At 53.4% G+C, this 27,697-nt stretch overlaps 1 protein-coding gene and 1 pseudogene across 4 annotated transcripts; both read right to left on the bottom strand.

Moving 5' to 3' along the window:
• Window positions 1-74: 74 nt before the first annotated feature.
• On the bottom strand, window positions 75-26,810 carry ARID5A (AT-rich interaction domain 5A). Of its 4 annotated transcripts, none has more exons than XM_010352021.3 (7): window positions 26,707-26,810; window positions 5,176-5,291; window positions 3,198-3,342; window positions 2,854-2,906; window positions 2,390-2,487; window positions 1,952-2,111; window positions 75-1,603 (listed from the first exon to the last, which is right to left on the bottom strand). In XM_010352021.3, exons 3-7 carry the CDS (start codon window positions 3,250-3,252, stop codon window positions 395-397), a joined length of 1,575 nt encoding a protein of 524 aa, XP_010350323.1. In that variant the 5' UTR covers window positions 3,253-3,342; window positions 5,176-5,291; window positions 26,707-26,810; the 3' UTR covers window positions 75-394. The 4 variants fall into 4 exon arrangements, with proteins under 4 accessions (XP_010350323.1, XP_003941320.1, XP_074259623.1 ...); XM_003941271.4 differs by lacking the exon at window positions 26,707-26,810 and adding an exon at window positions 16,442-16,549; XM_074403522.1 differs by lacking the exon at window positions 3,198-3,342.
• On the bottom strand, window positions 12,219-16,324 carry LOC141585310 (uncharacterized; annotated as a pseudogene).
• Window positions 26,811-27,697: the final 887 nt, after the last annotated feature.

Genomic DNA, 27,697 nt, shown 5'->3' with positions numbered 1-27,697 from the left:
AGCCCCACGCACAAGCTCACCCCTGCCTCACCTACCGTTGCAAACGTCCACATCACACACACCTCAGGAGTATGTCGATTCACATTTGTGTCTTTTATTGGACTTTCTGTGGGCAACCTAGGTGCTTTGAGCTCCACTCTGGGGCAGTGGGAGCTGCCCACCCTCTCCCAGAGCCTTACAACAACTGGGTCCTCTGCTCCTGGGCTCAGGCTGCTGCCTTGAGACAAACCCAGTTTTCCCACTGCCTCCTTCTTTGCTTGTGCCAGGCTGCCCAGCCAGGGTCATGGCCTAGGTGTCCTGGGTAGTGGGCACTAGTCCAGAGCCCCCTGGCATCAGCACCTACCCATCACGGGCTCTGGCCAACTCCACAGTACATGCAACACCATGGGCTGGCCTACAGCTTGGTGTGGAAGAAGTGGGGTGCTGCATAGGTTGTGACTGGCGGTACGTGCCAGGCAGATGAGGCTGGGCAAAGTCTGTGGCGGAGGGCACTGTCGAAGGACGTGGGCGGGAAGTGCATCACGCCAGTGGCCATGGGTGAGGGGCCGGCAGTGGCCAGGAAGTGGGCTGGGAAGGCTGGGATGACCAGGGGGCTGAAGGGCAGTGCAGCCTGGCCCTTCAAAGGGTCCGGGGTGCCAGCGAAGTTCAGCGGGCAGTGCAGCATGGTACCCCTGTAGGCCTCTGGGGGCACAGGCCCCAGGGCTGGGCCCAGCAGGCAGGAGACCAGGCCAGATCCCGCAAGTTTGGCTCCACACTTCTTGGCGTCCACCTCCTTAAGAAAGGGAGACACAGCCCGCAGTCTCTTCCCACTGTGGGCAGCACCCTCTTCCTCCAGGCTGCGCTTGCTGCCAAGGCCTGGGCTACTGAGGAATGTGGATGGGGGCGTGGGGCTCTTGGCCGGGACCTTGGCCATAGGAGATACCCAGCAGGCTTTTGGCTTGGGGTAGAGGCTGCCCTTTCTGGAGCTACCTTTGTGGAATGCAGAAGGGTGGTTGGTGTCCCCGCCCCATACCAGCTGTGGCTCTTTCACTGATAGCCCCTCTTTGCCAGAAGGCCCCAATAGCACCCCATCTTTAAGTCTGGAGAAAAAGACCCTGGGGTGCTGGCTGACAGGCTTCAGCACCTCAGTGGGGTGGGTATGGAAGCAGCCCGTGAAGATGGGGGCTGCCGGGCAGGGTCCCGTATGCGCCTCCTCCCCGAGGCTGCCACCCGGGGCCTGCAGTCCCTCCTGAGGGGTCAGCCGGTGCCTGGAGTTCTCAGCCAGCCCTTCAGGGCTCTGAGGACTCTCTGGGGAGTGAACAGCTGGGGATGCCTGGGGGTCTGCCCCATGGTGACAGCCCTCCTCCTGGCACTGCAAGGCCTCCACCTTGCTCACCTGGGCCAGAAGCTTCTTTTTGGCCAGTGGTGACATGATGCCATGTGTCCCCTTGCAGTAGAAACTGGATAGGAGCCGTTTGTAGGCCTCAGGGCAGCCGCTGGCACCCACAAAGGACATGGAAGATGCAGAGGCCTGGCCCTGCTGTTCTGTAATGTTTCTGGGGGGCTCCTGGCTAGGAAGCGGTGCTGGGTTATCGACATCTGCTTTGGTCTTTCCTGGCATCATCTGGAATGAGAGAAAGCCATGCCTCAGGGCTGCATGATCTGTGCATCCTGACCTGGGGAGCAGGAGGCGGCACTTTCCTGCAGTGCCTCTGCGCAGAATTTTTCAAAGGTGCCCTGTCCTCTGAGTGGACACAGCCTTGAGTTAGGACACAGAGCCTGGTGGGTGGGCGCAGGCTGGAGTTCAGAGTCCATTTGCACAACCGTCTGTGGAGAACCTGGAACCCTGCAAGTCCTGACCTGGGTGCAGGTTCTGTGTGTTCTGAGCAGACAGTCCTGTGGCTGCAGGGAGTTGTGGGGTGGGACTGGAAGAGGCAGGGAACAGGGTGGCTCCAGCCAGCCGTAGGCCTACCTGGTCCACGTGCCGCTCCTCCTTGGCCTTCTTCAGCCTCTCAGTGGCCCCATCATCCCCCCTGTTCTCCTTGGCCATCTTGTACTGTTTCCTGGGCTTGGAGGTGGGCAGCGGCTTGTCATCCTCCCCCTTCAGGTGCCGCACGTATGGCAGGACCAGCCTGGGGAGGAGCCAGGCATGTCCCCCAGGAGGCCGGCTCCCATTCCCTCCACGGGCCTCTGTGGCCTCCCCTAAGCACCAAGGAAGGCCCTCTCCTGGCCCCAAAGCTTCAGCTCCCTCGGTGATTGTGCCCAGCCAGCTTGGCCTCCTGCAGCACTAAAAGCTAAGGATGGCTCACACCCCGCCCGCTCTGGGCAGAGTCCACCTGGCACTCCTGGCATGCTCAGCCAAGGCCCCAGAGGGCAGGTGGCCTCCAGCACCCGGCCCACCCCACTGTACCTCTCATAGTGGCGGCGTGTGCACGTGGCCGCGCTGGTGCTGCCCGGGCTGCCCCCCAGCTCGTCGTACACGTTCTTCCAGAGGCGGCGCCCAGTCACCTGCAAGGGCACCTCGTGAGGGCGTGGCTGGCGGGCGCCCCCTGAGGGCAGGATCCTCCCAGTTCCGGCCCCCTTTGCAGGGACCCAGCAAGGACTGCAGTTTGGCAGCTGCTCTGTGGCTCCAGCAGCAGCCGGCCCTTTCTCCCTCCCAGGGCTAAAGACTGCTGGCTGAAGCAGTTTTCCCAACACAGGGCAGGCAGGACAGATGGGGAAGGCTGGAAAAGCTGCTTTGAGCAGCAGAGTACCAGTGGCAGAGGTGGGGAGGCAGGGGCAGGACAGGGGATCCTGGCTCTTCCTCTGTCCAGAGGCTGCAGGCTCACCCCAAGAAGATGGAGTTTGACGAGGATAGGGAGGTACCTTCCTTACCAGCTCATAGGCTCCCAGTTTCTCCACGGCCTTGTAGATCTTCCACAGGTTAACTGGGGGAGAGAGGGGCAGGCCAGCAGTCAGTCTCTGTGGGAAGTGGGGGCAGCCTGCCACCCCTTCCTAGGGCCCTGTCAGGCAGGCACAGACCAGCACACACCAGCCAGGGCCACTGCAACGGACAGGCAGGCTATGCCCTGTGTACCACTGGCCCAGTGGCGGCCCGGAGGGAAGCCTCCTTTCTGTCTGCAACCTGGGTTACCCAGAATGGGAGTGCCTGCCTGATGCCCTGCCTGGGCGGGGTCCCCTGCTGGGCCCCCCTCCCTGCCTGCACCCCAGGGACGCACTCTGCTTGAAGCCGAGATGGGGCACCCTCTCGATGGGTGTGTGTCGCTCCTTCATGAACTTGTAGAGGCTGACCAGGAAGGCCTGCTCCTCCTCCCGCTCCTGCTCCTGCTCCTCCTCCCGCTCCCCGCCTGCCTCGGGGGAGTCCTGGGAAGAGAATAGGAGGCATTGGGATGGGCTCCAGTTGGTGGCTGGCTGCTGGGGATGTGCAGAAACCACTGGTTGCAGGAGGAATAAAGTACCTGCCCCAACCCGTTTCCCAGAGAGCACCTAGCCACTGTTCTGGGAGGGAGTGACTGTTCCTGGGTTCGGCAGGCACAGGTGTCAGTTCTCAGTGCCTCAAGACAGGGGCTGGAGTCCAGGACCTCCCCAGAGGCTGAGCACCCCAGAGCAGCTGGCTCCAGAGGCCAAGGGAGCGGTCTCCAGCCTTCTCCAGACCAGGGTCACTTCTCTGTCTTGCTCTTGATTTATCATATCTGTGTCAGCTCCTCTGTCAGACTAGGAGCTCCTGGAGGGCAGGGCTCAGTGTCCCTGGGGCCGTCCTGAGGGAAAAGCTGAAGGAACAGAGGTGCTTGATGCTTTCTGGCGCTGTGGGGTCACTCTGCCAGGCCCACGTTCCCAGAGCCTCTGCGTGGCCCCTGACTGCCATGCTGAGCACGGGGAGGTGAAGCTCTGGGCCTCTACTGCACACTGGTGTCAGGAACACAGGACTTTTGTTGTGGGTCCCAGAGAGGCAATCTCTGCTGATGCCATTCATCCAGCAAGTGGCTCAGGGTAGAGGGGTACAGTGGGTTGGGGCTGAAAGCCCAGGACCCCTACCCTGGCACAAGGTAGTCTCCTGCTCAGAGAACAGACGGCTTCCAGGACACAAACCATCTGGACTAGAACAGTGCAGAGAGCCAAGTGTTCCAAAAATATTTTACCTAGCTGGGCACGTGGCTCATGCCTGTAATCCCAGAACTTTGGGAGGTTAGATAGGCACATCATGTGAGGTCAGGAGTTCGAGACCAGCCTGGCCATGTTGAAACCCCATTTGTACTAAAAATATAAAAATTAGCCGGGCCTGGTGGTGCCTGCCTGTAATCCCAGCTACTTGGGAGGCTGAGGCAGGAGAATCATTGAACCCAGGAGGCAGAGGTGGCAGTGAGCCAAGATTGTGCCATTGCACTCCAGCCTGGGTAACAGTAAGACTCTGTCTAAAAAAAAAAAAATTCAATTAATTAATTAATTAAATAGATTCAAGTTTATTTCAGTGTTTTTACTAATTTTTTTAGTTGTAAATAGCTTCTATAATAGTGCAGTGTTTTTAAGGTATTAAAGACCTCTGAGAAGAAACAACATACAAACTCACATGTCACCTATGAAATCGTAGCATGCTGGGGCCCGGGGATGGTCTGTGCAGACCTCAGAAGAAAGGCTCTCTCTCAACTGCTCAAGTCAATCTGCTCCTCCAGGCCTCTATTCTGAATTCCAGGCAAGCTGCTAAAGATGACTACCATTTGCAACCATTTTTCTGCATGAATTGGGATACTTTTCCAGACTGTGCCACCAAAGCAAATGGCCGAAAAGAATGGAAGCTGAGCCCAACTGTGCTCCAAAAAAGCCGCCTGCAGCACCCCCTTCAGATTCTGTACTCCTTGAAACAGCCTTGTTGGTCTCATGGAGCGACTTTATATGCTCACTTTATGCATCGGGATGAACAGATGTGAATGTGGTTTTACAACATGGGCTGGAACTTTTGTCTGTTTCATGGATGGATCAGGGTGGTGGGTCATCTTCATTTGAAAAAAGGGTTCTGCTACAAAAACCAAGATTGAAACTCTCTGCCACAGATGACAAGTGAGTCCCCTGGCTGCCAGGCAGGGCCGGGACAGGAACATGTCTCAACTCCTGAGAGCTTGGGGAGTGTCCAGATTCACCTGGACGCGAAGCACAGGTGAGGGTGGCAGGGAAGAGTGCCCAGGGAGTCACTCAACTCACCTCCAGCAGGATGGGGTTCTGGCTCCTGTTCTGCTCACCAGCAGGTTTGGGGGATGCAGGTGGGTCTAGGGCATCACCCTCCGTGGACTGCTTCTTGTTCCCTTTGACAGGGGCTGCTGCAAGAAGAGAGGGGAGAGGAAAGAAGGAAGGAGGAAGGGGTGGGGAGAGAGCACATGAGATGTAGGCAGAGAGGAACAGCAATCTCCCCACCTCCAATCAGAGTTGCCAGAGAGTGCTGGTGCAGGGGCTCATGCCTGTGATCCCAGCACTCTGGGGGGCCCAAGCAGGCAATTGCCTGAGGTCAGGAGTTCGAGACCTGCCTGGCTAACATAGTGAGACTGTCTCTATTAAAAAAAAAAAAAAAAAATTGGCCAGGGGGAAGGGGTGTGTCCCTAGCTGCACACAGGCTATCCTGCACGCGTGCACGTGCACGCACACACACACACACACACACACACGCCCACCTTCCCACTCCCCAAACCACTGCATCCACCCTACACCCCTTTTCTTTCCTCTGCTCCAGCTATCTCCCCACATCTTTGAAGGAAACGCAAAACCACCTTGAGGTCAAGTCAGAGGAGGCTGGGGTTGTTGGGCTGTGGTGCTTGGGGAAATCCTGTCTCCAAAAACCATGCTCAGACACAGAATTCCAAAGCAGCTCAGCCTCACTGGAGAGCTAAAGGATCCCATGGCTGTGGCCCCAAACCACCACAGAGGGTCTCTGGGTAGTAGTTCCTCCAGGAATACTCGGGAACATCTGACCTTTCCCTGAGAATCTGCAGAGTTCTAACTGCTCTAATTAGGCCACATGCCCCCCTGACCTGCAAGAGTCCTGGTGGCCTCTAATGTCTCTGCTGACAAGTGTTTTCCTCTAGGTGGCCTCCTCCAGCCCCTGGCCACAGGCAGCTCCTCCATTGCCCCTGGCTATTCACAGCCATCCTGGCATCCTGGCTTATCTGCCTGTGGCTCCCAGGGCTCCCTGATAGCTCAGTGAGGCTTCCCATGCCCCACACAGCAGGTGCCAAGCTGGAATGAGCAAGGCTCACAACAACCCTGCGTGGTGGGCAGGAGAAGCCATGGGCTCTATTTTACTAAGAGCCACCACGTGCTGATGGTTGCAAAAATGCAACACCTCCGCCACTGCAAAAAACACAATCATTGGAAACTGCCTCCCGTCACATGGCAGGCTGGCAGCAGATACCAGACCAGGAACCCATGTCTGACAATCTTTTCTTTCTGTCCTTTGTCCTTTTGTTAATTGAGTATGAACTGTCCCATACTCTTGGTTCACTCCGGCCCAGAAAATCCTTATTGTTGGGAATCTGTAAGATTTCCCTTCCATCCAGAGAGAAAAAGAATCTACTTGGGAAGAAGAAACCCATACTAGCATGAGCCAGGGGCCAGCAGTACTCAGAGGCACGGGGTAGAAGCCCTGGCCATTGAGTGGTCCCACTTTGACAGGTGCTCATATATCTTGCCTCCATGTTGATGGCTGCTGACTAATCAGAGTGATGGTTTCTGGGGCTGGGGTGACTGTGGCAATTTCTTAAAATAAGACAACAATAAAGTTTGCCATATTCATTAACTCTCCCCTCCACACACACCTTTTTTTTTTCAGACTGAATCTTGGTCTGTTGCCCAGGCTGAAGTGCAGTGTTGTGACCTTGGCTCAGGGTAACCTCTGCCTCCCTGGTTCACGCGATTCTTCTGCCTCAGTTTCCAAAATAGCTGGGACTACAGGCATACACCACCACACCCGGGTAATTTTTGTATTTTTAGTAGAGACCGAGTTCACCATATTGGCCAGGCTGGTTTTGAACTCCTGACCTCATGATCCACTCAACTTGGCCTCCCAAAGTGCTGGGATTACAGGCGTGAGCCACTGCACCTGGCAACTCTTCCTTTCATGAAGGATTTCTCTGTGGCACGTGATGCTGTTTGACAGCATTTTATCCATAGCAAAACTTCTTTCAAAACTGATGTTCATCCTCTAAAACCCTGCTGCTCCTTTATCAACTAAGTTGATGTAACATTCTAAATCCTTTGTTGTCATTTTGACAATGTTCACAGCATCTTTGCCATGAGTAGATTCCACCTCAAAAAGCCACTTTAGGATGAGTGCAGTGGCTCATGCCTGTAATCCAAGCCAGCACTTTGGGAGGCCAAGGTGGGTAGCTAACTTGAGGTGAGGAGTTTGAGACCAGCCAGGCCAACATGGTGAAACACTGTCTCTACTAAAAACACAATAATTGGCTGGCTGTGGTGGCAAGTGTCAGTAGTCCCAGCTACTTGGGAGGCTGAGGCAGGAGAATCCCTTGAACCCAGGAGGCAGAGGCTGCAGTGAGCTGAGATTTCACCACTGCACTCTAGCCTGGGTGATGAAGCAAGACTCTGCATCAAGAAAAAAAAAAAAAAAAAAAAAAAGCCACTTTCTTTGCCCATCCATAAAAAGCAACTCCTCATCCACGCAAGTTTGATCATGAGATTGCGGAAATTCAGTCTCATCCTCAAGCTCTACTTCTAACTCTAGTTCTCTCGCTTGTTCTACCACATCTGCAGTGAGTTCTCCACTCAAGTCTTGAACCCCCTGAAGTCATCCATGAAGGCTGGAATTACCTTCTTCCAAATGCTTGGATATTTTGACCTCCCACAAATCACAAATGTTCCTTAAATGCTCTCCAGAGGTTTTCAATGTATTTTGCCCAAATCCATCAGAGGAATCACTATTTATGGCAGCTATAGCCTTACAAAACGTATTTCTTTTTTTTTTTTTTTTTTTTTTTTGTGACGGAGTTTCGCTCTTGTTACCCAGGCTGGAGTGCAATGGCACGATCTCGGCTCACCGCAACCTCCGCCTCCTGGGTTCAGGCAATTCTCCTGCCTCAGCCTCCTGAGTAGCTGGGATTATAGGCACGCGCCACCATGCCCAGCTAATTTTTTGTATTTTTAGTAGAGACGGGGTTTCACCATGTTGACCAGGTTGGTCTCGATCTCTCGACCTTGTGATCCACCCGCCTCGGCCTCCCAAAGTGCTGGGATTACAGGCTTGAGCCACCGCGCCCGGCCACAAAACGTATTTCTTAAATAATAAGACTTGAAACTTGAAATTACTTCTTGATCCTTGGCTACAGAATGGATGTTGTGCTTGCAGGCATGAAAACAACATGTATCTCCTTGCACATTTCATCACAGCTCTTGGGTGACCAGTAGCCTTGTCAATGAGCAGCAATATTTTGAAAGGAATCTTTTTTCTGAGCAGTAGGTTTCACCAGTAAGCTTAAAATACCTAGTAAACCATGCTGTAAACACATGTGCTATCATCTGGGCTTTGTTATTTCATTTTTAGCACAGGCTGAGTAGATTTAGCATAATTCTTAAAGGCTCTTGGGTTTTTGGAATGATAAATGAGTAACTTAAAGCCACCAGATGCATTAGCCCCTAACAAGAGAGTCAGCCAATCTTTTGAAGCCAAGCATTGACTTCTCCTTAGCTATGAAAGTCCTAGATGACATCTTCTTCTGATACAAAGCTATTTCATCTACATGGAAAATCTCTGGTTAGCATGGCCACCTTCATCAATGATCTTAGCTGAATCTTCTGGATAAATTGCTGCAGCTTCTACATCAGCACTGGTTGCTTTACCTTGCACTTTTATGTCATTGGAGATGGCGTCTTTCCTTAAACCTCATGAATCAACCTCTGTTAGCTTCCAACTTTTCTTCTGCATCTCTCTCAGCCTTCACAGAATTGGAGATTTGGAGCCTTGGTCAGGATTAGGCTTTGGCTTAAGGGAATGTTATGGCTTCTATCCAGACCTCTCAAACTTTCTCCATTATCAGCAATAAGGCTGTTTCACTTTCTTAACCATGTGTGTTCACTGGAATAGCATTTCTGATTCCCTTCAATAACTTTTCCTTGGCATTCACAACTTGGCAAACTGGTGCAAGAGGCCTAGCTTTTGGCTTATCTGGGCTTTTGACCCGCCTTCCTCACTAAGCTTAAGCATTTTCAGTTTTTTATTTAAAGATAAAGACCTGTAACTCTTCCTTCCATTTGAACACCTAGAGGCCATTATAGGATTGTTAATCAGCCCAGTTTCAATATTGTTGTGCCTTAGGCAATGGGGAGGCCAGAAAAGAGAAAGAGAAGAAGAGAGATGGGGAATGGCTGGTTGATGAAGCAGGTGAAACAAACAATATTTAGCAATTTTGTTCACTGTCTTTATGGGTGGAGTTCATGGTACCCCAAAACAATGACAAGAGTAACATGAAAGATCACTGATCACAGATCACCATAACAGATATAATAATAATTAAAAAGTTTGAAATGTTTTAAGAGTTACCAAAATGTGACAGACACACAAAGTGAGCACATGCTGTTGAAAAAAATGGCATCGATAGACTTGCTTGATGCAGGGTTGCCACAAACCTTCAATGAGTGAAAAAAGGAGTATCTGTGAAGTACAATAAAGCAAAGCACAAAAAAGCAAGGTGTGCCTGTACATTTTCTCGCTCAGTCCTGGAGGAATTCCATTTTAAAGAGGGGATATCTGAAGCCATAATGGTTTTGGTTAAGTCACTTGCCACTCTGGGGGACCAGGATTCAAAACAGGGTCTGATTCTGGTCCAGTGACCGCTGTGGTTATCAACATTTGAAAAGCCTTCATGAAGAGTCCAAGTAAGCCTGGAGAGAAACCAATCCTAAGACTTGTCAAAGAGAAAGAGACCAGGCCCTCCCTCTTAGGCTGGCTTCTGACACACCGGTCTCCAGAAATCCTGGGTACTAACAAGTGACCCATCAGACTGATGCCTTTCCAACCAAGTCCTCTGTGACTCTGCGACTCAGTCTTCCCTGCTGTGAAATGGGAGAGGAAGATCCTCGAGTTTTTTGCTAGCTATCCACGAATTCCTGAAGTCTTCCAGGTCTAGGAGCACCTCCTCCACTGGCTCTTCTCCTCCTGCCTGCCACTCTCAGCTCACACATCCCTCCCCTCATTCCTGCCACCCCAGATCCTCAGCATTGAAGGACTCTCTCCATGTCTTCCTTGGTGTGACAGGGGCTTCTCAGTCACAGACTTCCTATGTGACCCTGGCAAGTCGCTGCCCCTTGGGCTTCAGAAAAATACAGTGGTTAGACAGGGCCCATCAGAATCACCTGGAGAAACATTTTTATTACTATTTTTTGCCCCCCTGAGACGAAGTCTTGCTCGGTCGCTCAGGCCGGAGTGCAGTTCTGCCATCTTGGCTCACTGCAACCTCTGCCTCCCGGGTTCAAGAGCTTCTCCTGCCTCAGCCTCTCAAGTAGCTGGGATTACAGGCACGCACCATCAAGTCCAGCTAATTTTTGTATTTTTAGCAGAGGCAGGGTTTTACCATGTTGGCCAAGCTGGTCTTGAACTCTTGACCTCATGATCCACCTGACTCGGACTCCCAAAGTGCTGGGGTTATAGGCATGAACCACCGCACCCGGCTGGAGGAGCATTTTTAAAGATGTTTATGCACAGGCCCCACTCCCAGAGTCTGATTTAAGGTCCAAGGTAGGGCAGCACAGTTTAAAGCTCCCTAGGGCATCCCGGTTGCGAGCCATGGGGCCAGAGGGGCCCTAGTCCCTTTTGTGTGGTTCAGAGTTTGTGAGCTCTGCCTGGACCACACTTGGGGATCACACTTTATGGTGATCTCCTGGCGTCGGGCGCTCGTGTTACCTGGAAAGGAGGTCACCAATCCAAGCTGTTTAACCCCAGATGGGAAAGGGATTAGAGCTGCTGCCTTAAGCCACAAAGGGAAACATTCTATCTCTGTGTCCAGCCAAGTCCCCAGATGAACTTGGTCTCCATTCTGAGGGTTAGTACTCTGTGCTGCCAGGGCCCTCTGGGTTGCAGGCGTTTGGGCCCCAACTTCTGCAGCATTAGATGAGCGAGAAGGTAGAGTCCTCTCCCTGTTTGGTCTCCAGGGTGCCCTCTGTCTTGTCCCTGGTTGCCCCAATCCCTCCCTTTTCCTGATCATTCACAGATCAGGGTTGCATTTGTAAAAGAGGTTTTGCTATGGAAAAAAAAAAAAAAAAAAAAAAAAAAAAAGCTTGAAACCACTCACTGCCATAGATGTTGGGCCAAGCAGGTCCTGCCTTGGGAGGTAGGGAGCTGGGAGCCAGGTAGGACCTGTGCGGTGGGGTGGGCCCTCTCCTGGCTCTGCGGAGGAGGTAAAAGACTTATGGAGCTGAAGGCCCTATCTCCCAGCCCCACTCAGCCCGCAGAGGTAGGAGAAACCACTGCCCTGATCACTGCTGCTGCCGCTGCCGTGACCCACTGCACTACTGTCTTGCTCCAAGCCTGGGTGTGCAGATCCCTTCCTGGCATAATGCCTTGCAGGTTTTATGTGTAACAGAGTGGGGGATCAAATGCAAAAAAGGAAACTGCTCCCCATAAGAATGTCATCCAGACTTCAAGTTTCTCCATCCAGCAAGCAATGATGACGATGACGATGGCGATTATTGTCTCATTACTTACTTGTAACACATCTGAAATCTATTCTGGTTTACAGGATGGATAGGGATCCTAGCCATATTTCCCCCCACTGGTTAGGGGGTCCCAGTTATGGCTTGGTGGCCTTCTCTCCCAGTGGTGTGAAATGCTACTTTCCTCACAACATCGATGCTTATAAGGAACACATCTGGGACTATTTCTGGACTTTCTATTCTGTTTCATCCACTGTGGAATGTTAGGACCTGTGCACACTGTTTTAATTTATGTAGATTTATAAAACAACTTACTATCTAGAGCAGGCGTCCCCAAACTTTTTACACAGGGGGCCAGTTCACTGTCCCTCAGACCATTGGAGGGCCGCCACATACTGTGCTCCTCTCACTGACCACCAATGAAAGAGGTGCCCCTTCCTGAAGTGCGGCGGGGGGCTGGATAAATGGCCTCAGGGGGCCGCATGTGGCCTGCAGGCTGTAGTTTGGGGATGTCTGATCTAGAGGGCAAGTTGCCCAATATTATTACTTGTCCTTTAAAAATATTCCATCTACTTTGGGATAATTCTGTTACATTCTCTTTTTTTTTTTTTTTTTTTTTTTTTTTTTTTTAAAGGAGGTGGGTGGGCAGGTGTGGTGGCTCACTCCTGTAATCCTGGCACTTTGGGAGGCCAAGGCAGGCAGATCACTTGAGATCAGGAGTTTGAGACCAGCTTGGCCAATGTGGTGAAACCCCATCTCCACTAAAAATACAAAACTTAGCAAGGCATGGTGGCACAAGCCTGTCATCCCAGGTACTAAAGAGGCTGAGGCAGGAGAATTGCTTGAACCCAGGAGATGGAGGTTGCAGTGAGCTGAGATCAGGCCACTGCACTCCAGTCTGGGCAACAGAGTGAGACTCCATCTCCAAAACAAAAACACAAACAACCCCTACTACTAGGGCTTTGATTGCATTTAAATTTAGAAACTACTCTGAGGAGAAATAATCTCTTTACAACATTGCATCTTTCTTTTCAGGACCGTATGTCTCCATAATTCAGGTTTTCCTCTTCAGTCCTCAGAAGCTCCTTCTTAAAAAGCCCCTATGCTTTCCTGGGGAGGTTATTCCTAGTTTGTTCCTTGAGTTTTGTGCAGCTGTGTTAGAAAATGGTGTTAGAAAAGCCCTGATAATGGTAGGAGTTCATTCCACAAGCCCCCTGCGATTTCCTCATTTCACTGCTGGGAAGAGAGCGTAGGCAGGCTAGGTGGCTGCACCAGAAAATGAGCCTGGGCTCTTAGTGACCCAGTCCCTCACTTCGCAGAGAGAGGGTGTGGCAGGGTGCTGGACAGGAGGATTGCCTGAGGCTCTTCCTGTGTTATGAGTCTGATTTCTTTCCAACTCAATGACTCCTGTCTGAGTTAAGCTCAACTTCCAGACCCTAAAACTACAGGAGTGAAGAGGTGAGTCTGTCACTCCCTCCAGTAGAGGATGCTCCCATAGGTCTACTTGTTCTCAAGTTACATGCTCCACCGACTAAAATCAGTGCCCTGGCTGGCATGGGCTAGGCATCTCATACAACACTGCTTTGTTGAATCTTCCCAGCCATCCAAACATAACAGATATAATGCCTGAAGCTCAGAGAGGTTGAGTAACTTGCCTGAAGCCACGCAGCTAATCCACGGCAGAGCTGGGATTCAGAACTAGGGTAGTGTGACTCCTGTGAGATGCTGATGCCTGAGTTTCAAAGCTTTTTTTTCTTTCTAATGGGAGCAGGGCGACCTCAAGTTCCTTATCGACGTTCAGAGGGTACAAACTCACCCCCCCAAGTAGATACCCAGTTTCCCAGAGCATCATCCCTGTCACTCTGCTAACAAGCGCAGGTCTGTGTTGACTGCTAAGGCATCCAGGGTCAGGGATGGGAGGGGGCTGGTCAGAGCTGGTCAGTGGGAGGCACAGCCCCCTCACCCTGTGAATCAACTTCCCTGGCCTGGGTGTAGGGGGCCCCAGAGGCCCCACCATCTTTGAATAAGGGATGTTATCTCCATAATCTTGAGGAAGAAAGACCTGTTGATACCTACTGAGATTCCTTTTAAAAAACTACTACCTGTTACCTGAGAGAGTAGGGGGCCAGCTCTGGCCAGGGATCAGTCAACCTGGCAAAGGGGAAATATGCAAAGGCAGGAAGGTGAAGGCAGTGGAGGTGGGGGGCAGTGGGTGAGAGTCACTGAAAACAAACTTACGATGTCTCTCGAGGCTTAGCCAGGACTAGAAGGTAGCTATGGGACTGGGCAGTGGGTGGATGTGGGGAAGTCAGCTGGTCCCCTGCCCTAGCCGACATCAGGCTGGAAGCAGATGAGAGTGGACCAAGAGGACAGATAGGCCAAGGGGCTGTAGCATCTCATGGCTGCACCTCTTGGTCACTGCTTCTGTATGTCAGTTTCCCCATCTACAAGATGGGCATGCTAGACTCAAAGCACCCAATGTTCTCAGCAGAAGAAATCGAGAAGAGAAAGGAGGCTTCCCCCACAAACCACAGCCAAGCTCAGTGAGAAGATCAGAGGGCTGCCTGTCCTGCTCCCTCCCCAAGGCACCTCACTGCCCAGCCAGTGCTCTGGAAACATCAGCCTCCTGGTGCAGCAGGATGAGCGCACTGGACTTACAGACTCCTGTTGCTCTGAGAAGGGCAGTGACTAGTCCAAGGCCACACAGCTCTCAAGCTGAAGGGTCTGCTGGAGGCACACACCTCTTTCCTTCTATCTCTCCCTCCCCGCTTTCTGCTGCCCGCCCCACTCACCCAGGGTGTGATGGGAAGGAAGTGACACTTCCTTTCATGAAAAGTTACCCGACTGGGAACACTGCGTCAATTACCACAATAATGGTAACAGCAGCCTCAATAACAACTGGCAGACTCCGCCCCGCCCCCTCGGCTGAGGTTGTTGGCTTAAGTTTCTCTGAGCTTGAGCTGGAGCGAAACAAAGACAGCCTTTGAAGCCGCGAAGCGGCGGGTCCACTCGGCGGCCCGGGAGGGGCGGCAGGCCAAGTCTCCGCGGAGCTTGCTCTGGCAGTTTGGGGAGGGGAGGCCTGCCAACGGCTAAGCTGAAGCCAGCAATGAGGAGAAACGCGATGGACCTGGGGCCCACCCCCATCCCCACCAGGGCACAGGTGCAGCTCAAGCCACATCCCAGCCTCAGTACCTCAGCTTGAGGGAGGGCGAGAGAGACAGGGTCTGGGGGCAGCTGAGGCCACAAGTGCCACCAGAGGGTAAAGAAAGGGAAGAGGGTGCGGGGGACGCTGAATGTGAAGCTACCAACTTCCAAGCCCCACTCTCCCTGTCCCTCTTACCGGGGTCTGGGATGTCCTAAAAGCCCCTATTCCAGGATGGGGCTCAACCCTCACTGTCCCTCCCCACGGAGTCTGGGCCACGTTTGGTGGTGACTGACAGTGAGAGCTCCCCAGGTGGTTTCCTGTGTTCCCATTGCACCTACTGGGGGCAGAAGCTCAGAAGTGCCAGGTGACTTGTCCAAGATGTCTCCCTACTGTAGAGGCAGATTCTCAGAGGCCCTTTCCATCTCTGCCACGTCAAGTTCTAAGACCCAGGCGGGTCCCTACGGCCTAGATTGGGCTCTGAGCTCTGCTGTGGGGTGAAGCCCTCGAGCCCCCATCTCCCACCCCTCCTGTGCTCTGGCGTTCCCTGTAGTCACAGAGCCGCCACCATGCGTGTGGGCTTCCACCAATGGTGCCTGGGTGGGGCGAGGCACCTGTTGTCCTCCCTTGGGGCTCGCAGAGCCCTCCTTGCTGGCCCAAGACTCCGCAAGCAAAGGGGCACTGGCCCCGCAGTGCCTCGGGACCCCCTGGGTCCTCGGGAGTCCTGCATCCCGAAAGCCCTACCACGTCGGCGCGGATTGGAGGGTGACGCGACCCTGGCCCGGGCGACTCCTGGACACTTCGGGCCAAGCGCGAAGCCAGGAACCTCCCGCACGCTCGAAGCCTGCGCTCCTGCCCTCTTCCCCCTACCCCTCGAGCTCCCCGGCCGCCAGCCCGTCCCTTTTCAGACCAAGGGAAGAGAAGGGGACACACTAGGGACAGGAGAGGAGAGCAAGCAGGGAAGCGACCCCTCTCCTGAGGGGCTGCGGTGGGTGCGCGGAGAGACCCGAGAGGAAAAGAGAGAAAGGGAGAGAAGAGACAGGGGGCGAGAAGCCGGGCGCCCCGGACCGTCGGCGCAGCCCGCTGTCGAAAGAGGAACAGTCGAGCCTTCAAAGCGCATTGAGCAAGTTCTTCACACCCGCGCAGCCCCTTTCAGGAAACGGCGGCCGCAGAGGAAAGCGCCGCGCGCCCTGGACCCGGCGCCTGTGCCCGGCGGCGCCGCGGTTCTGAAACCCGCGGGATGTCACGGGGCGGAGGGGCGGCTGCCGACAGCTGTCACAACAAATTAGCTGAGCCCAGCTCGAGGTGGAAACCGCAGCAGGAAGTGGGACGACAGAGACGTACCGGGCTCGGCACATTTCAGGCAAGAGACGGCGAAAAGAGTTTCGAGATAAACGCCCGGGAAGCCCCCGGCCGCCAAAACTTTTTGTCTTTCCTTTTCTCGAAGCGCGCGCGGACGCCCAGCCTCATCCCTTCCGCGCCGGCCGAGCGGCGTTGAAACCACGGGCCAGGCTTGCTCCCCTGGGCCCGCGCCCCGAAGCCCACCCTGGGCCCCTATCCGCCCCCCACGGCGCCACCGACGGCGACGAGGACTGGGGGGACCCGGCGCCGGCACCTTGGCCCTCCCTGCAGGGCCGCCGAGCCCCGGCCAAGGCCGCCCGCAGAGCCGCTTACCCATGGCCCGGCGAGGTCCAGCGGCGCCCGCCCCGAGACCCTCAGCGCGTAGCCGTGCAGACCTCACGCTCCTGGAGCTACTGGCTCACGGTGCCGCCCGCCGGTCGCCTCCCGGCAGCCCCGCCCCGCCCCACTGTGGGCTCCCATTGGTGGGCTCGGCTCCTTCGTACCGGGACCGCCCCCTGAGCCCAGGGACCTCTGGGAGTTGTAGTGCACGCCCTCTCTTCCAAGTGGGGCCCCTAGAATGGGCTCCTTTCCTAGAGGGGCGGAGGCAGGACTCCCAGGAATCATTGCTACCTTGTGCCTCAGTTTTCCCGGAGGCAAAACTAGAGTTTGGAAAAATCCTACTTGCTTTCAGTAGAGCACTGAGGTCTCTGTGGAGTGAGCAAAGTGCTTTTGACTTTGATTTGAAAGTGGCCCTGTGCATTTCCCATTTCCCACCCAGCCCAACATAGAGGGCCAGGCGAGGCCCACACCTGGAATCCTTTCGCTTTGGGAGGCGGAGGCAGAGGCGGGCGGATCACTTGAGCCCAGAAGGTAGAGGCTGCAGTGAGTTTTGATCACATCACCGCACCCTATCCTGAGCAACAGATGGAGACCCTGCCTCAAAAAAGAAAAAAAAAAAAAAAAAAAAAAACTCAAAACAACAACAAACAGGAGAGGTGGTTAGTGTGAGTTAGACAAGGACCAAACTAGTAAATCCTAGGCCGGCCAGTAATAGTCAATGTCCACATATGTAATGCTGACAGAGAGTGGAAGCTACAAGCTGAGCAGTCCAAAGAGAGGGCATGAGTTCAGGCTGTGGGAGGTGGAAATGAGGCCTAGTATGAGTGGAGGCAGGAGGAGGTGCCCAGCCAGCTATAGCAGTAACTTGGACCTGTGGCGGCCAAAGTGGAGGAAACAGCAGGTCAGGGTTTCAGTCTTAGCAGGTGGCTAATTAGGACGTGAATCCTGTTCCTAGCACATAGAAGCTACACAAAATTCTTTGTTGATGAATTTTTTTCTTTTTTTTTTTTTTTTAAGACAGGGTTTCACCATGTTGATCAGGCTGGTCTTGAACTCCCGACCTCAGGTGATCTGCCCGCCTTAGCCTCCAAAGTGCTTGAATTAGAGGCATGAGCCACCACGCCCAGCCTGTTGATGAATTTTAATATGCATGATAGCTCTATGCACTTGACACCATCACTGTCCTCATTTTATAGGGTAAAACTGTGGTCTGATAGATTAACTTAAGTAACTCAGCTGGTAGGTGTTGGAGCCAGAGTTAGACTCAGGCATCCCCCCCACCCTCTTTGCACCCATTACTGACCACTTGTCATACTGGTGCTCCTCCTTACACTAAATGAGTGGACCAGGGATGTAGTTTGGTGAACCTGAAATCCTGGCCTGGAAGATGTCTGCAGGCTTAGTCCACAGCAGACAACACTGTGAGCTCTTCAGGATAAATCCCCTGTCTACCTCGTAATGGGTTGGCTGTACAGTTGGTAATAGATGCCTAGAACAATTATAATGGTAATTATAACAATGCATACCACTTCCAAGTTTACAAGCCACTCTCCCCTCCAGGAGAGCTAAGGCTGTGGTCGAAGACACTATGATGGGATGCCATCAGGAAGGACCTTTGTCCATTCTAGAAGCATTGATTGACAGGCACTATGTCCAAGGTTGGAGAGGGAGGTCTGGATGTGGCCCCTGGGGTCACAATCTAGGCCAATCCCTCACTCGTGGTTTGGATACCCCTACTGACAAGGAACTCACTATCTTATAAGACAGCAGCTCATCCCACCATGAGGTAGGGTTATTCTGCTGTCTGGGCAGCTGGGCACATTCTGACAGACAGAGGCTGTTATGCAAAGCCTCAGCAAGTCAACACCTGCCTGTGCCAGCCTGGGAATGATAGGATCTAAATTTAATTGCTTCCTGAGGCAACTGTTTGCAATAGAAAGTAATTTACAACGGCCAATAAATCCTGCGGAAAACAGACATCTCCATTCATCTGGCTAAAAGCATAAACACTTGCATTGCTCAAGTCTCCATGTCACACACTTCCACTCCAGCCACCCTCCTCCTGCACCTTCCAACCACAGGATCCCAAGCCAGGATGCCCCTGTGCCTACAGAGAGGGTCACCTAGCCCCTCAATGTCCTGGTGTCTCTTTGTGTGTCTCAGTAATAAGAAAAACAAGCCACTTATTAATAAACACATTCTTCCTGTAAAAACATGCAAGTAAATCCCTCTCTGAGGCTACCCCAAATCCAATTTCCTCCCTGCCCCAGTGGTAAGGACCCATCAGATTGAGTGAAGTCTTCCAGAACTTTCCCTATGCATTTTCTTAAATATATATGCATCCGTGGTATAGAAAAACATAGCTTTGTTTTTTGTGTGTGTTTAAAGAAACAATACAATTCGCATTGCTCCATTCTGAAACTTGCTTTTTTTTTTTTTTTTTTTTTTTTTTTTGAGACCGAGTTTTGCTTTTGTTACCCAGGCTGGAGTGCAATGGCACGATCTCGGCTCACCGCAACCTCCGCCTCCTGGGTTCAGGCAATTCTGCCTCAGCCTCCTGAGTAGCTGGGATTACAGGCACGCACCACCATGCCCAGCTAATTTTTTGTGTTTTTAGTAGAGACGGGGTTTCACCATGTTGACCAGGATGGTCTCGACCTCTTGACCTCATGATTCACCCGCCTCGGCCTCCCAAAGTGCTGAGATTACAGGCTTGAGCCACCGCGCCTGGCTGAAACTTGCTTTTTCGATCACCACTAGATCTTAGAGACATTCCTTGCTAGAACACAGATCTGCTTCTTTGGGAACTGCTGGGCTTTGTGCCCAAGACAGTGTATTTAATCTCCTCTTGATAGCATTTAATCTTTTTGTGATTACATGAATCCTGCTGAGAACATTATAGACCTCCTTAGAACAGTTTCAGGGTTAAGGAGCTCACAAAGTGTTCCCAGAGACTGAGCTAAAAGCTGCCATCTAAATCCCGCCTCTATGCCCTAGCACCTCTTCTTGGCACATTTCTAGGAAGAAAATCTGGCCCCGGGGGTGGTTCTCATCCTGAAGCTCTCAGAGCTGTAGGGATCATTCAAGATCATCTGTCCACTTGGCCTCATTTTAAAAAGGAGGCCACTAGGCCCAGAGAGGTTAAGCAAACTCGAAGTTAAGCCCGAAGTCACACAGCAAAATCAGTGCTGTTGTTTCTTCTGGGACCCGCAAACCCATCCAGTGCCCTCAGGAAACAATGCACAGCCAGTCTTCTACCCTGGGAAGCTCAGTTCCCAGGCTCAGCAGTTGCCAAAAGCCCCTAGGGCTTTGTTTTCAAAGGAGAAATGAAGCAGGGAAGTATTTTTAACTCGGCCCCACCCTGCTTGCCTGACTCCTCATTCCCTGTGCTAGCTGTCCAGGAAAGGCTGGCTTCACAGCAGCATTTGCAACTCATGGAAAACAACAAATGCCCGAAATAGATGATACCCAAGCTCAGGAATGGAAAAAATTGGCTCATGGTTTCAAATGTCTCTTTTAGAAAAAGACAAGAATAGCTTTTGGCCTTTGGGGAACTGCTGGGGATGAGGGACTGAGGAGGTGGTGGTGAGTCCCAGATCATCAAGGGCCAACTTACGGCCTGAAAGAGCTTTGGCCACTGTACCCCAGGGCTGGTGTAAACCATCTTCCTAAGCTTTGTCCACACGGGAAGCTGCATCTGCACCTGGCTCTGGGTTCCCTCCAACCTCCAGCCAATCTGGAACGACTTCCTGTGTTGGGCCAGGGCTGGGCTGGGTTCCCCTCTCTGCCTCACTTCTCCCTGCCACGTCCCAGCAGGATAGAAACTCATGGTTCTGAACTTCCTGAGCCTGAAGGATGGAAGCTGAATTCCCCTGGGGGAGGGGAACGGAGGGCAAGGAGAGAAAATTGGGGTTTTCAGCTCTTCTCAGACACAGCCCAGTTGTGTGGCTTTGGACAAGTCACTTAAAACTCTCACGGCCTCAGTCCCCTATTCTGGAAAGTGGGATTAACACTCCATTTTTTTCAGTCACCCACTCATCCAACATGCGTCGTGTGGTCCTACTATGTGCCAGCACTAAGCTAGACATGGGATGTAGCCACAACCAGAACAAAGTCCCAGTCCTTGTGGAGCAGAAGATGTAGCCCTTGCCAACTTCACAGGCTACTAAGAATCAGTCCCTGCTCCAGTGACTCCACCAAGGCCTGGTGCTGAAAGGGGTGAAAATGCCTTGGACCAGGGCTGACCCTAACACACGCTGCACCAAGCATCTTGCACGGAGTATTTCATTCAATGTCACTCTAGCCCTCTGAAATGGGCACTGTAACTATATCTATTCCCTTATTACTATTGAGAACCAGTGCAGGCTTGTCCACAGACAGGAAGGAGTAAGTTTGGACTGGGTGAGGGCCAGGCACTGGTAAGTCCCAGGGTCAAGGTAACTAAGCTCCATGTGAGTCTTGACTGGAGCTCAGCACAAAATGCACCAGACAAGGAATCTTTTAAAACTGTTGGGTCTGGCCAGGTGTGGTGTGGCTCACGCCTGTAATCCCAGCACTTTGGGAGTCCAAGGCAGGCAGATCACGAGGTCAAGAGATTGAGACCATCCTGGCCAACATGGTGAAACCCCGTCTCTACTTAAAAAAAAAAAAAAAAAAAAAAATTAGCTGAGCATGGTGGTGCGTGCCTGTAATCCCAGCTATTCGGGAAGCTGAGGCAGGAGCATTGCTTGAACCCAGGAGGCAGAGGTTGCAGTGAGCTGAGCTCATGCCACTGCCCTCCAGCCTGGCGCCTGGTGACAGAGAGAGACTCTGTCTCAAAACAAACAAACAAACAAAACAACAAACAACAAAAAAACCCTTGGGTCTGTGTGGCACTATTACTTAAAATAAGGTCTCAAGCCGACCCTTCCACTCTCTGTTGTATGTCAGATGACCCTCCCACTTGACAGAAGAGTAAACTGAAGCATGTAGAAGTGAAATGACTTCCGCCAACCAGACCCTACCCAACTCCCTCACTGGGCCAAGATGAGGCGGGAGAGGGGCGAGGGGTTGGGCTGGGGGTGGGGTCCCCAGGTGACGGAGGTGTGCCTGGGGCCAGGAGAGAACTCCATCTCCCAGGATGCCATGCAAGGAGGGCGTGTAGGGGCTGGGCCTCTGTGTAGGCTGAGCTGTAATTTCTTGGTATTAAAAAAAAAAAGGAGCAAAAGGAAAGAGAGAAAGAATCAAAGCCTCAAGCGTCAAGTCTAGGAATAGCGCTGGAGTTGGGCCAAGTCATTAGAGACGATGAGTAATCCGGTTAAGTCATTTCTCTAAACACCATTCCTTGTAAGAGAATTAAAATATCAGCTTACATCAGAGGGGGAGCAGCAGGTTCCAGGGCCCCCGGCGGGAGCGTGGCCAGGAAGGGGTGTGGTTGGCATGCTCTACCACTGGGCCGTGCCCCGGGTGGGGGCTGCACATGGGGCCCTGCCAGCTGAGCCCTGGGTTCAAGGTGGGGGCTGGCATCCAGCTAATGAGGGCAGGGGGCATGGCCCGCCACGCCTCAATTTACCTCGTTGTTCAGGGTGCTGTGGGAAGTTTGGTGCTGCCTGCTGTTGGGAGAATCATTGTTCCTACTGGGGGCAGCTGTTTTTTTTCTTCAGGGTCCCTCCTCCCTCCTAAGATGTCAAGTTGCTATCTTGACAGCTTCAGGTCTACCGTCAGAGTGAAAGGCTGGGGACCGGCTTGGGGACACTGGGAGGGGAAAGAGGGGGCTCCAAACCTCTGGAGAGGTGCCAATTTCCCTCTAAAGTAACTGGAACGTCGTAAGGGGTGATGCCTTAATTTCCATCTCTCCCTTTTCCCTTCAGTATTTGGAGAACACAAGACTGGGAATCTGCCAGGCTTATAGGGGCAGTGGTGACTGCCACTTTCCTTGTCCTGTGGGCAGGCTTGTGATGACCTGTGGAGAGCTGGCTGATCACAAAGCTCACCCTTGTGGGAGGCAGTGGCACAGCACTGTGGTCCCAGCGACTCAGGGGCTGAGGTGGGAGGGTGATCTCTTGAGCCAGGAGTTCGAGGCTGCAGTGAGCTATGATCATACCAGGGCACTCCAGCCTGGGTGACAGATCGAGACCCCGACTTCAAAAAAAAAGCTGCCCTTAGCCTCGTTTTAATGCCTACCCTCTGAGCCAGGACTCACAGTGTAAATTGGCTCTCAGCTATGAGCAGGACACAGACACCATCTCACCCTCTGTAGCCCTAAAGAGGCCTGGAGACTCCTCAATGGCCTCCCAGCCATCTCTAGGCAGTATAGAATCAGTCAGGTTTCTGGTGGCGGGCACTGAACACTTGAGACAGGCTCCTTCCACATGCCGACTCCTGCAGTGACAGGTTAGGAGAGGTCCATGCCTCCCCGGGAACTTCTCAGCCAGTCCAGAGAACAGAAACCTTCTGGCTCTGGAGCCAGGGGACTGCTTTGCAATCTGGGTACCCTCCCTTGCAGGTGGTGTGACCTGGGACGGGTTATTCACTGTCTCCAACCCTCAGTTTTCCCGTGTGAAACGGTGTTAGCAATACTTGCAAGATTACTATGAGGGTGAGAAATAGCATAAGCGTTCAACAAGTGGCCATTCTGTTGTGGAGGCTACCCAAGGAAAACAGCCTCCTCCACCAGCGATATCGGAACTTCCTAGGTAGAGTCTGTGTTCCTCAGGCGCTGCCCTGATGGCCCAGGGCTGGGCCCTGAGACCCCGCCCGCTCCGCTTCTGGTTTTCCAGGTCTTCAGGTAGCAGCTGCAAAGTCCCTCCAGGTCCCTGGTAGTGTCCTAGGCTCTGGCCAGGATTTGAGCATGAAGCGGGGAATTGAGGGGGAGGACAGTGACTCATCTCCCATCTGAGTGGGCCCCACTAACCCTTTTGATACTGGAAGCCTAGGGTTTTGGGGAGGGACTGCTCTAATTTCTCCTCCCCAGATGAACTCATGGGACCTGGTGAATATGAAAACTAAAGCTTTCAGCCTTGCAATAGTCTGGGGTCCGCTGGCTCCAAGAACTCAGATCCTCAGAGGTTTCATACTCTCACTGCGGCTTCCCCACACCACAGCCTGGACCTGAAGCCCAGGTCCTTGCTTTCATCATACTGGTGTCATCCACCCTGCACCTGCCACCGGCAGGGCTGCTCTCCCTGCCTGACATCCCAACTGCCTTTGTTGGAAACAGCAGCTGACAGGGAAAACCCAAGGTGAACCCAGGTTTAAGTGGTCCTGTCTACACCCCAAGAGCTCTCATTCTCCCCCACCTGCTGTGCATCCTTTCTGCTGCTGCAGGCTTAGGTGTGAATGTGCAAACCTGTGTACACACGCCTGTCCATCTATGCATGGGTCTTGCATGCCAGGAGCCCACAGCTCACACACTGGATTGCACAAACATATGTATACACTGTGACTCAACAGAGAGCCTGCAAGAAGCCCTGAGGCTTTCTTCCCCACATCTGGGGCACCCTGGCCTGCCTTGGACTCCTAGAAGAGGACACATGGTTATCCAGCCCTCCTCCCTCACCCCAGCTGCCCACCTGTGCCATGGTGTCTTCAGCCATGTTTGCTCTGTTAAAACTACCTTTGCTCTGTTAAAACTACCTTCCTTCTCTGCCTTGGCCTCAGCAGGCCAAGGAACTTTGCTCTGTTAAAACTACCTTCCTTCTCTGCCTTGGCCTCAGCAGGCTCTTCTAGACCTGCCTGAGTGGTACTGGTCACGGCTGAAGGCAGACGGCTGCATGGAGGGGCTTCTCTGGGCCTTGGACCTGGGTGAGGACAGTTCTGGACATGGAGGTAGCTTGGCATCCCCCTTCTCTGGCAAATCTGGCAATATAGCCACACTGGGAGGGTTGAGCCCCAGTGCCCATGCTGTTCCTGGTGCTGCGTGTGTGCATTGGCTGTACCCTCCAGGCCTGGAGGAGCCTTCCTGGGCTTGACAGTTCCCACTGCATCTACCTAGTGAGTTTCTGCTCATCCTTCAAGGGCCTGCCTGAGGCTATAGATACCCAGGGGTCTCAGCACACATCTCCGCCGTGGCACGTGTGCTCCTGTGGTCAGCCCCATGCCAATGTGTGACTGGCTAGCAGCTCCCGAGCCTCTCTTCTCCAGCTAGAAGTGGTCTTTACTGTCTGCCCACACCACACTGCTGACAGGGCCACAGAGCCCTGTCCAATGCTACCCCAGAAGAGGAAACGGAGGGTCTAAGTTGGAAGGGGCTTGTCCAAGGTCTCACAGTTGCTTCAAAAGGCTTCATAGTTGGTAAAGGAATTGAGAAGGAAGAGGAGAAAGTGAGAGGCCACTGAGGGCAGGTGCACAGTAGGTACTCAATGAAGATCCACAGGAGAATGAAGGGCACCGAGAAGTGAGAGGGAAGAGGAAGAAGGCAGGCACCCACCTCCACCCCCATCCCACGTCTGCCTCTATCACCAGGCACCAACTGCCTTTCCTTCTCCAGGGGTTAGCATTTCCTAGTTGTCAAAGGCAGCACATTCTGGATGCTTGCGCTTTGACTTCACACGCGCCCCTTGCTGGAGTCTTGCTGGAATCACACCCTCCCTCAGGCTGCAAGCTGGCATCTCAGACCACAGCCCCTTTCCTGGGTATTCCTGTTGCTGCTGGATCCTGGCGGGGGGCAGTGAACACAGTGTGGGTCTCAGATTCCAGGACAGCACACCCTCAGCTCCCCAGGGAGCTCAGAGGCCCCAAGCCCATAGCCAGCTTGTCTCAGCTGGAGGGAGGTTCTGGGCACCCCGTAGCTGGACTCTGGGGACTTCGAGGCCTGCCTTGGCTGAACAGAATCTGCCTTGGTACAGATTCTGTGCCAAAGCGATGGACAAATTTTTCTCCACAGGAAAACCAAGTACTCCAGCGCTCTTGAGCTCTCTGTGCTGTCTTCTATCTATGAAACGAACGCAGGCACAGTAACAGCCCTCAAGCCTCCTGGTGCGATTACGGGCATTTGATGAGCTGTTTCTCACAAAGAGCTCAGAACTGTGCCCGCTGGTGGGAGGAAGTGCTCCATAAACATTAGCTGGTTTCTACAGCCCTGGATGAAACAGAAGGCATGGGGTGGGCCTGGGCTGGGGGAGCAAAGACAGGAAATCTGACTTCCAGCTCCAGCCCCAGCTCAACAGATAGGCCCCCACCCCCACGGCCTTCCCTCCTTCTGTACATGTGTGTCATATTTTGTTGGCTTTGGGTCTTTCTTTTTCTTCTTCTTCTTCTTTTTTTTTTTTTTTTTTTTTAAATAAACAAGGGCTGCCTGAAACCCCTAATATTCTGGGTAAGTGTTGAAACAGCTCAGAAATCCCCTCCTCCCCTTGTGACTCAGTGGCAGGAGCCATAAGCAGAACTACTGGTGACACTGTGGGAGAGAAATTCTGCAAAATAACAGCTGGGCAGCCCGGGACCCCAGGGAGTTGAAATGGGGCCTCGGAGACATCAGGGTGTCCTGGGGAGGCACCAAGGCCGGAGGCCCCCCAGGGACCGTGGAGGGGGCTTTAAGCCCTGAAAAAGATCATTATGCTCATCCCCCCAGCATAATGAGAAATAAAAACAACCCGGGACAATTAGATTAGTGTTAAGGAAGTCCCTCAAGAGTTTGACTTTTCCCGTAACGGCGATTTTCGATGCTCGTTGGGAAACCAAATTCTTTCCAAGCATTCTTTTTCTATTTTGGTGCTCTAAGCACGAGCATAGCTGACCAAGCCCCTGCCCCAGCCCTGAGCGACCCCTGCGGGCTGCCTGGCCCTTCTGGGCACCGGCTCCAGCTTCTGGGCTGTGGCTGGGGGCGGAGGGGGCGGCACCGGGCTGGGGGCGGGGGAAAGCAGGGCTGGGAGGGCTCACAGCGCCTCAGCCTCGTCCCCCCACCCCACCCCCACCCCACCCCACCCCACCCCCACCCCACCCCACCCCACCCCCACCCAGGAACGCGCTAGGGTTTCAGAAAGCGGTCTTCTGGCGCTGGCGCCGGATCTGACTCAAAAAAGGGAGCTGGCTCAAACCGAAAGAATAATTCGGTTAGCCAAAGCGCCGATATTTCTCTGGGGCCCAAATGGCTGCCAGGCAGGGGGCTCCACGGCCGCAGCCTCGCCGGCCCCTCGGGCCGGCCGAAAGCCCCAGGCCCCACACAGCCTCGCCACCAAAAGGAGCAGGAAGAGCAGCTGAGAGGAGGGCGCCTCCTCCAGTCCCGCAGGCTCTGCCAGCCCGACCGTCGCGCCCCCCGCCCCCCCTAGGCCTTCCCCTACCTGTCCCAGCGGGCCCTGCTCTCCCGGGTTCTCAGGACTCTGGGCTGACCCCTCAGGCCCCTGCTCCAGCAGCACGCACATTCCTGCACACATCCGCAAGTGAAGTTTCTCCGGACGTATCATTTGGACACTGCTGGGGGCTCCACCCACTCTTAGAGGGGCCTGCCGTCTTATTGCAGGGGTGTCCAGTCTTTTGAAGTTGAACAATTGTCTTGCATCATATGTAAAATACACTAACACTACCGATAGCCAGGTGAGCTAAAAAAAAAAATCACAAAAATACCTCAATGTTTTAAGAAAGCCTATCAATTTGTGTTGGGCCGCAGGCCGCTCTTGGGCCACGCATTAGAGGAGCTTGCATTCTAGAGACCAACTTGAAACTAACTTGAAAAGAAAGAACCACTTCAGCAGATTCAACACCCCTGTTACCTGCCCCCATTGGTGCCTGCCCTTTGGCCAGCATCCTAGAGGTCACAGTAAGGCCCAAATGAACAGGGTTTTACTGAACATGCTCCAGAGAGAACATTGGTCCATACAAAGAGGCTAATCATTTGTTTCAGGCGGAATTACCAGGGTGGCATGGGTGGGGCAGGCCCAGGGGCTCCCATCTGCCCCCCCAATCCCCGAGTCCAGTCTTAGGTGCCCATATGCATTCTCTTCAGGTCCCTACTCCCCTCAATCTGAAGCAGGGACCCAGGCTTTGCAGGCACAGAAGCTGTATGGTTCTGGGAGCCTGCTGGACTCAAGTTCGTTCTGACCTCAGGACAGGTGTGGGCAGGAGATGCTGACAGCTGGGCTGGTTTCCTGGGCTGCCCAGAACACCTGGCCTCTCAGCCCAGCACGCTGTCTCAGCACAAAATTCGCCCTGTAAGCAGGACCCCCCTGAGCTCCCAGGCAGGGCCAGGCACACAGCTGCTGTCACAGGCAACAATCCTGCAGACAGTGAGACGTTGTGACACAGCCCTGCACACAGCCTGGCTGCTGCCACCAC

The sequence above is a fragment of the Saimiri boliviensis genome, chromosome 1 (genome assembly GCF_048565385.1).
Source record: "Saimiri boliviensis isolate mSaiBol1 chromosome 1, mSaiBol1.pri, whole genome shotgun sequence".
Classification (NCBI taxonomy): Eukaryota; Metazoa; Chordata; class Mammalia; order Primates; family Cebidae; genus Saimiri; species Saimiri boliviensis.
Note: the sequence above shows the minus strand (reverse complement) of the source record. Positions and strands in the feature narration are given on the sequence as shown.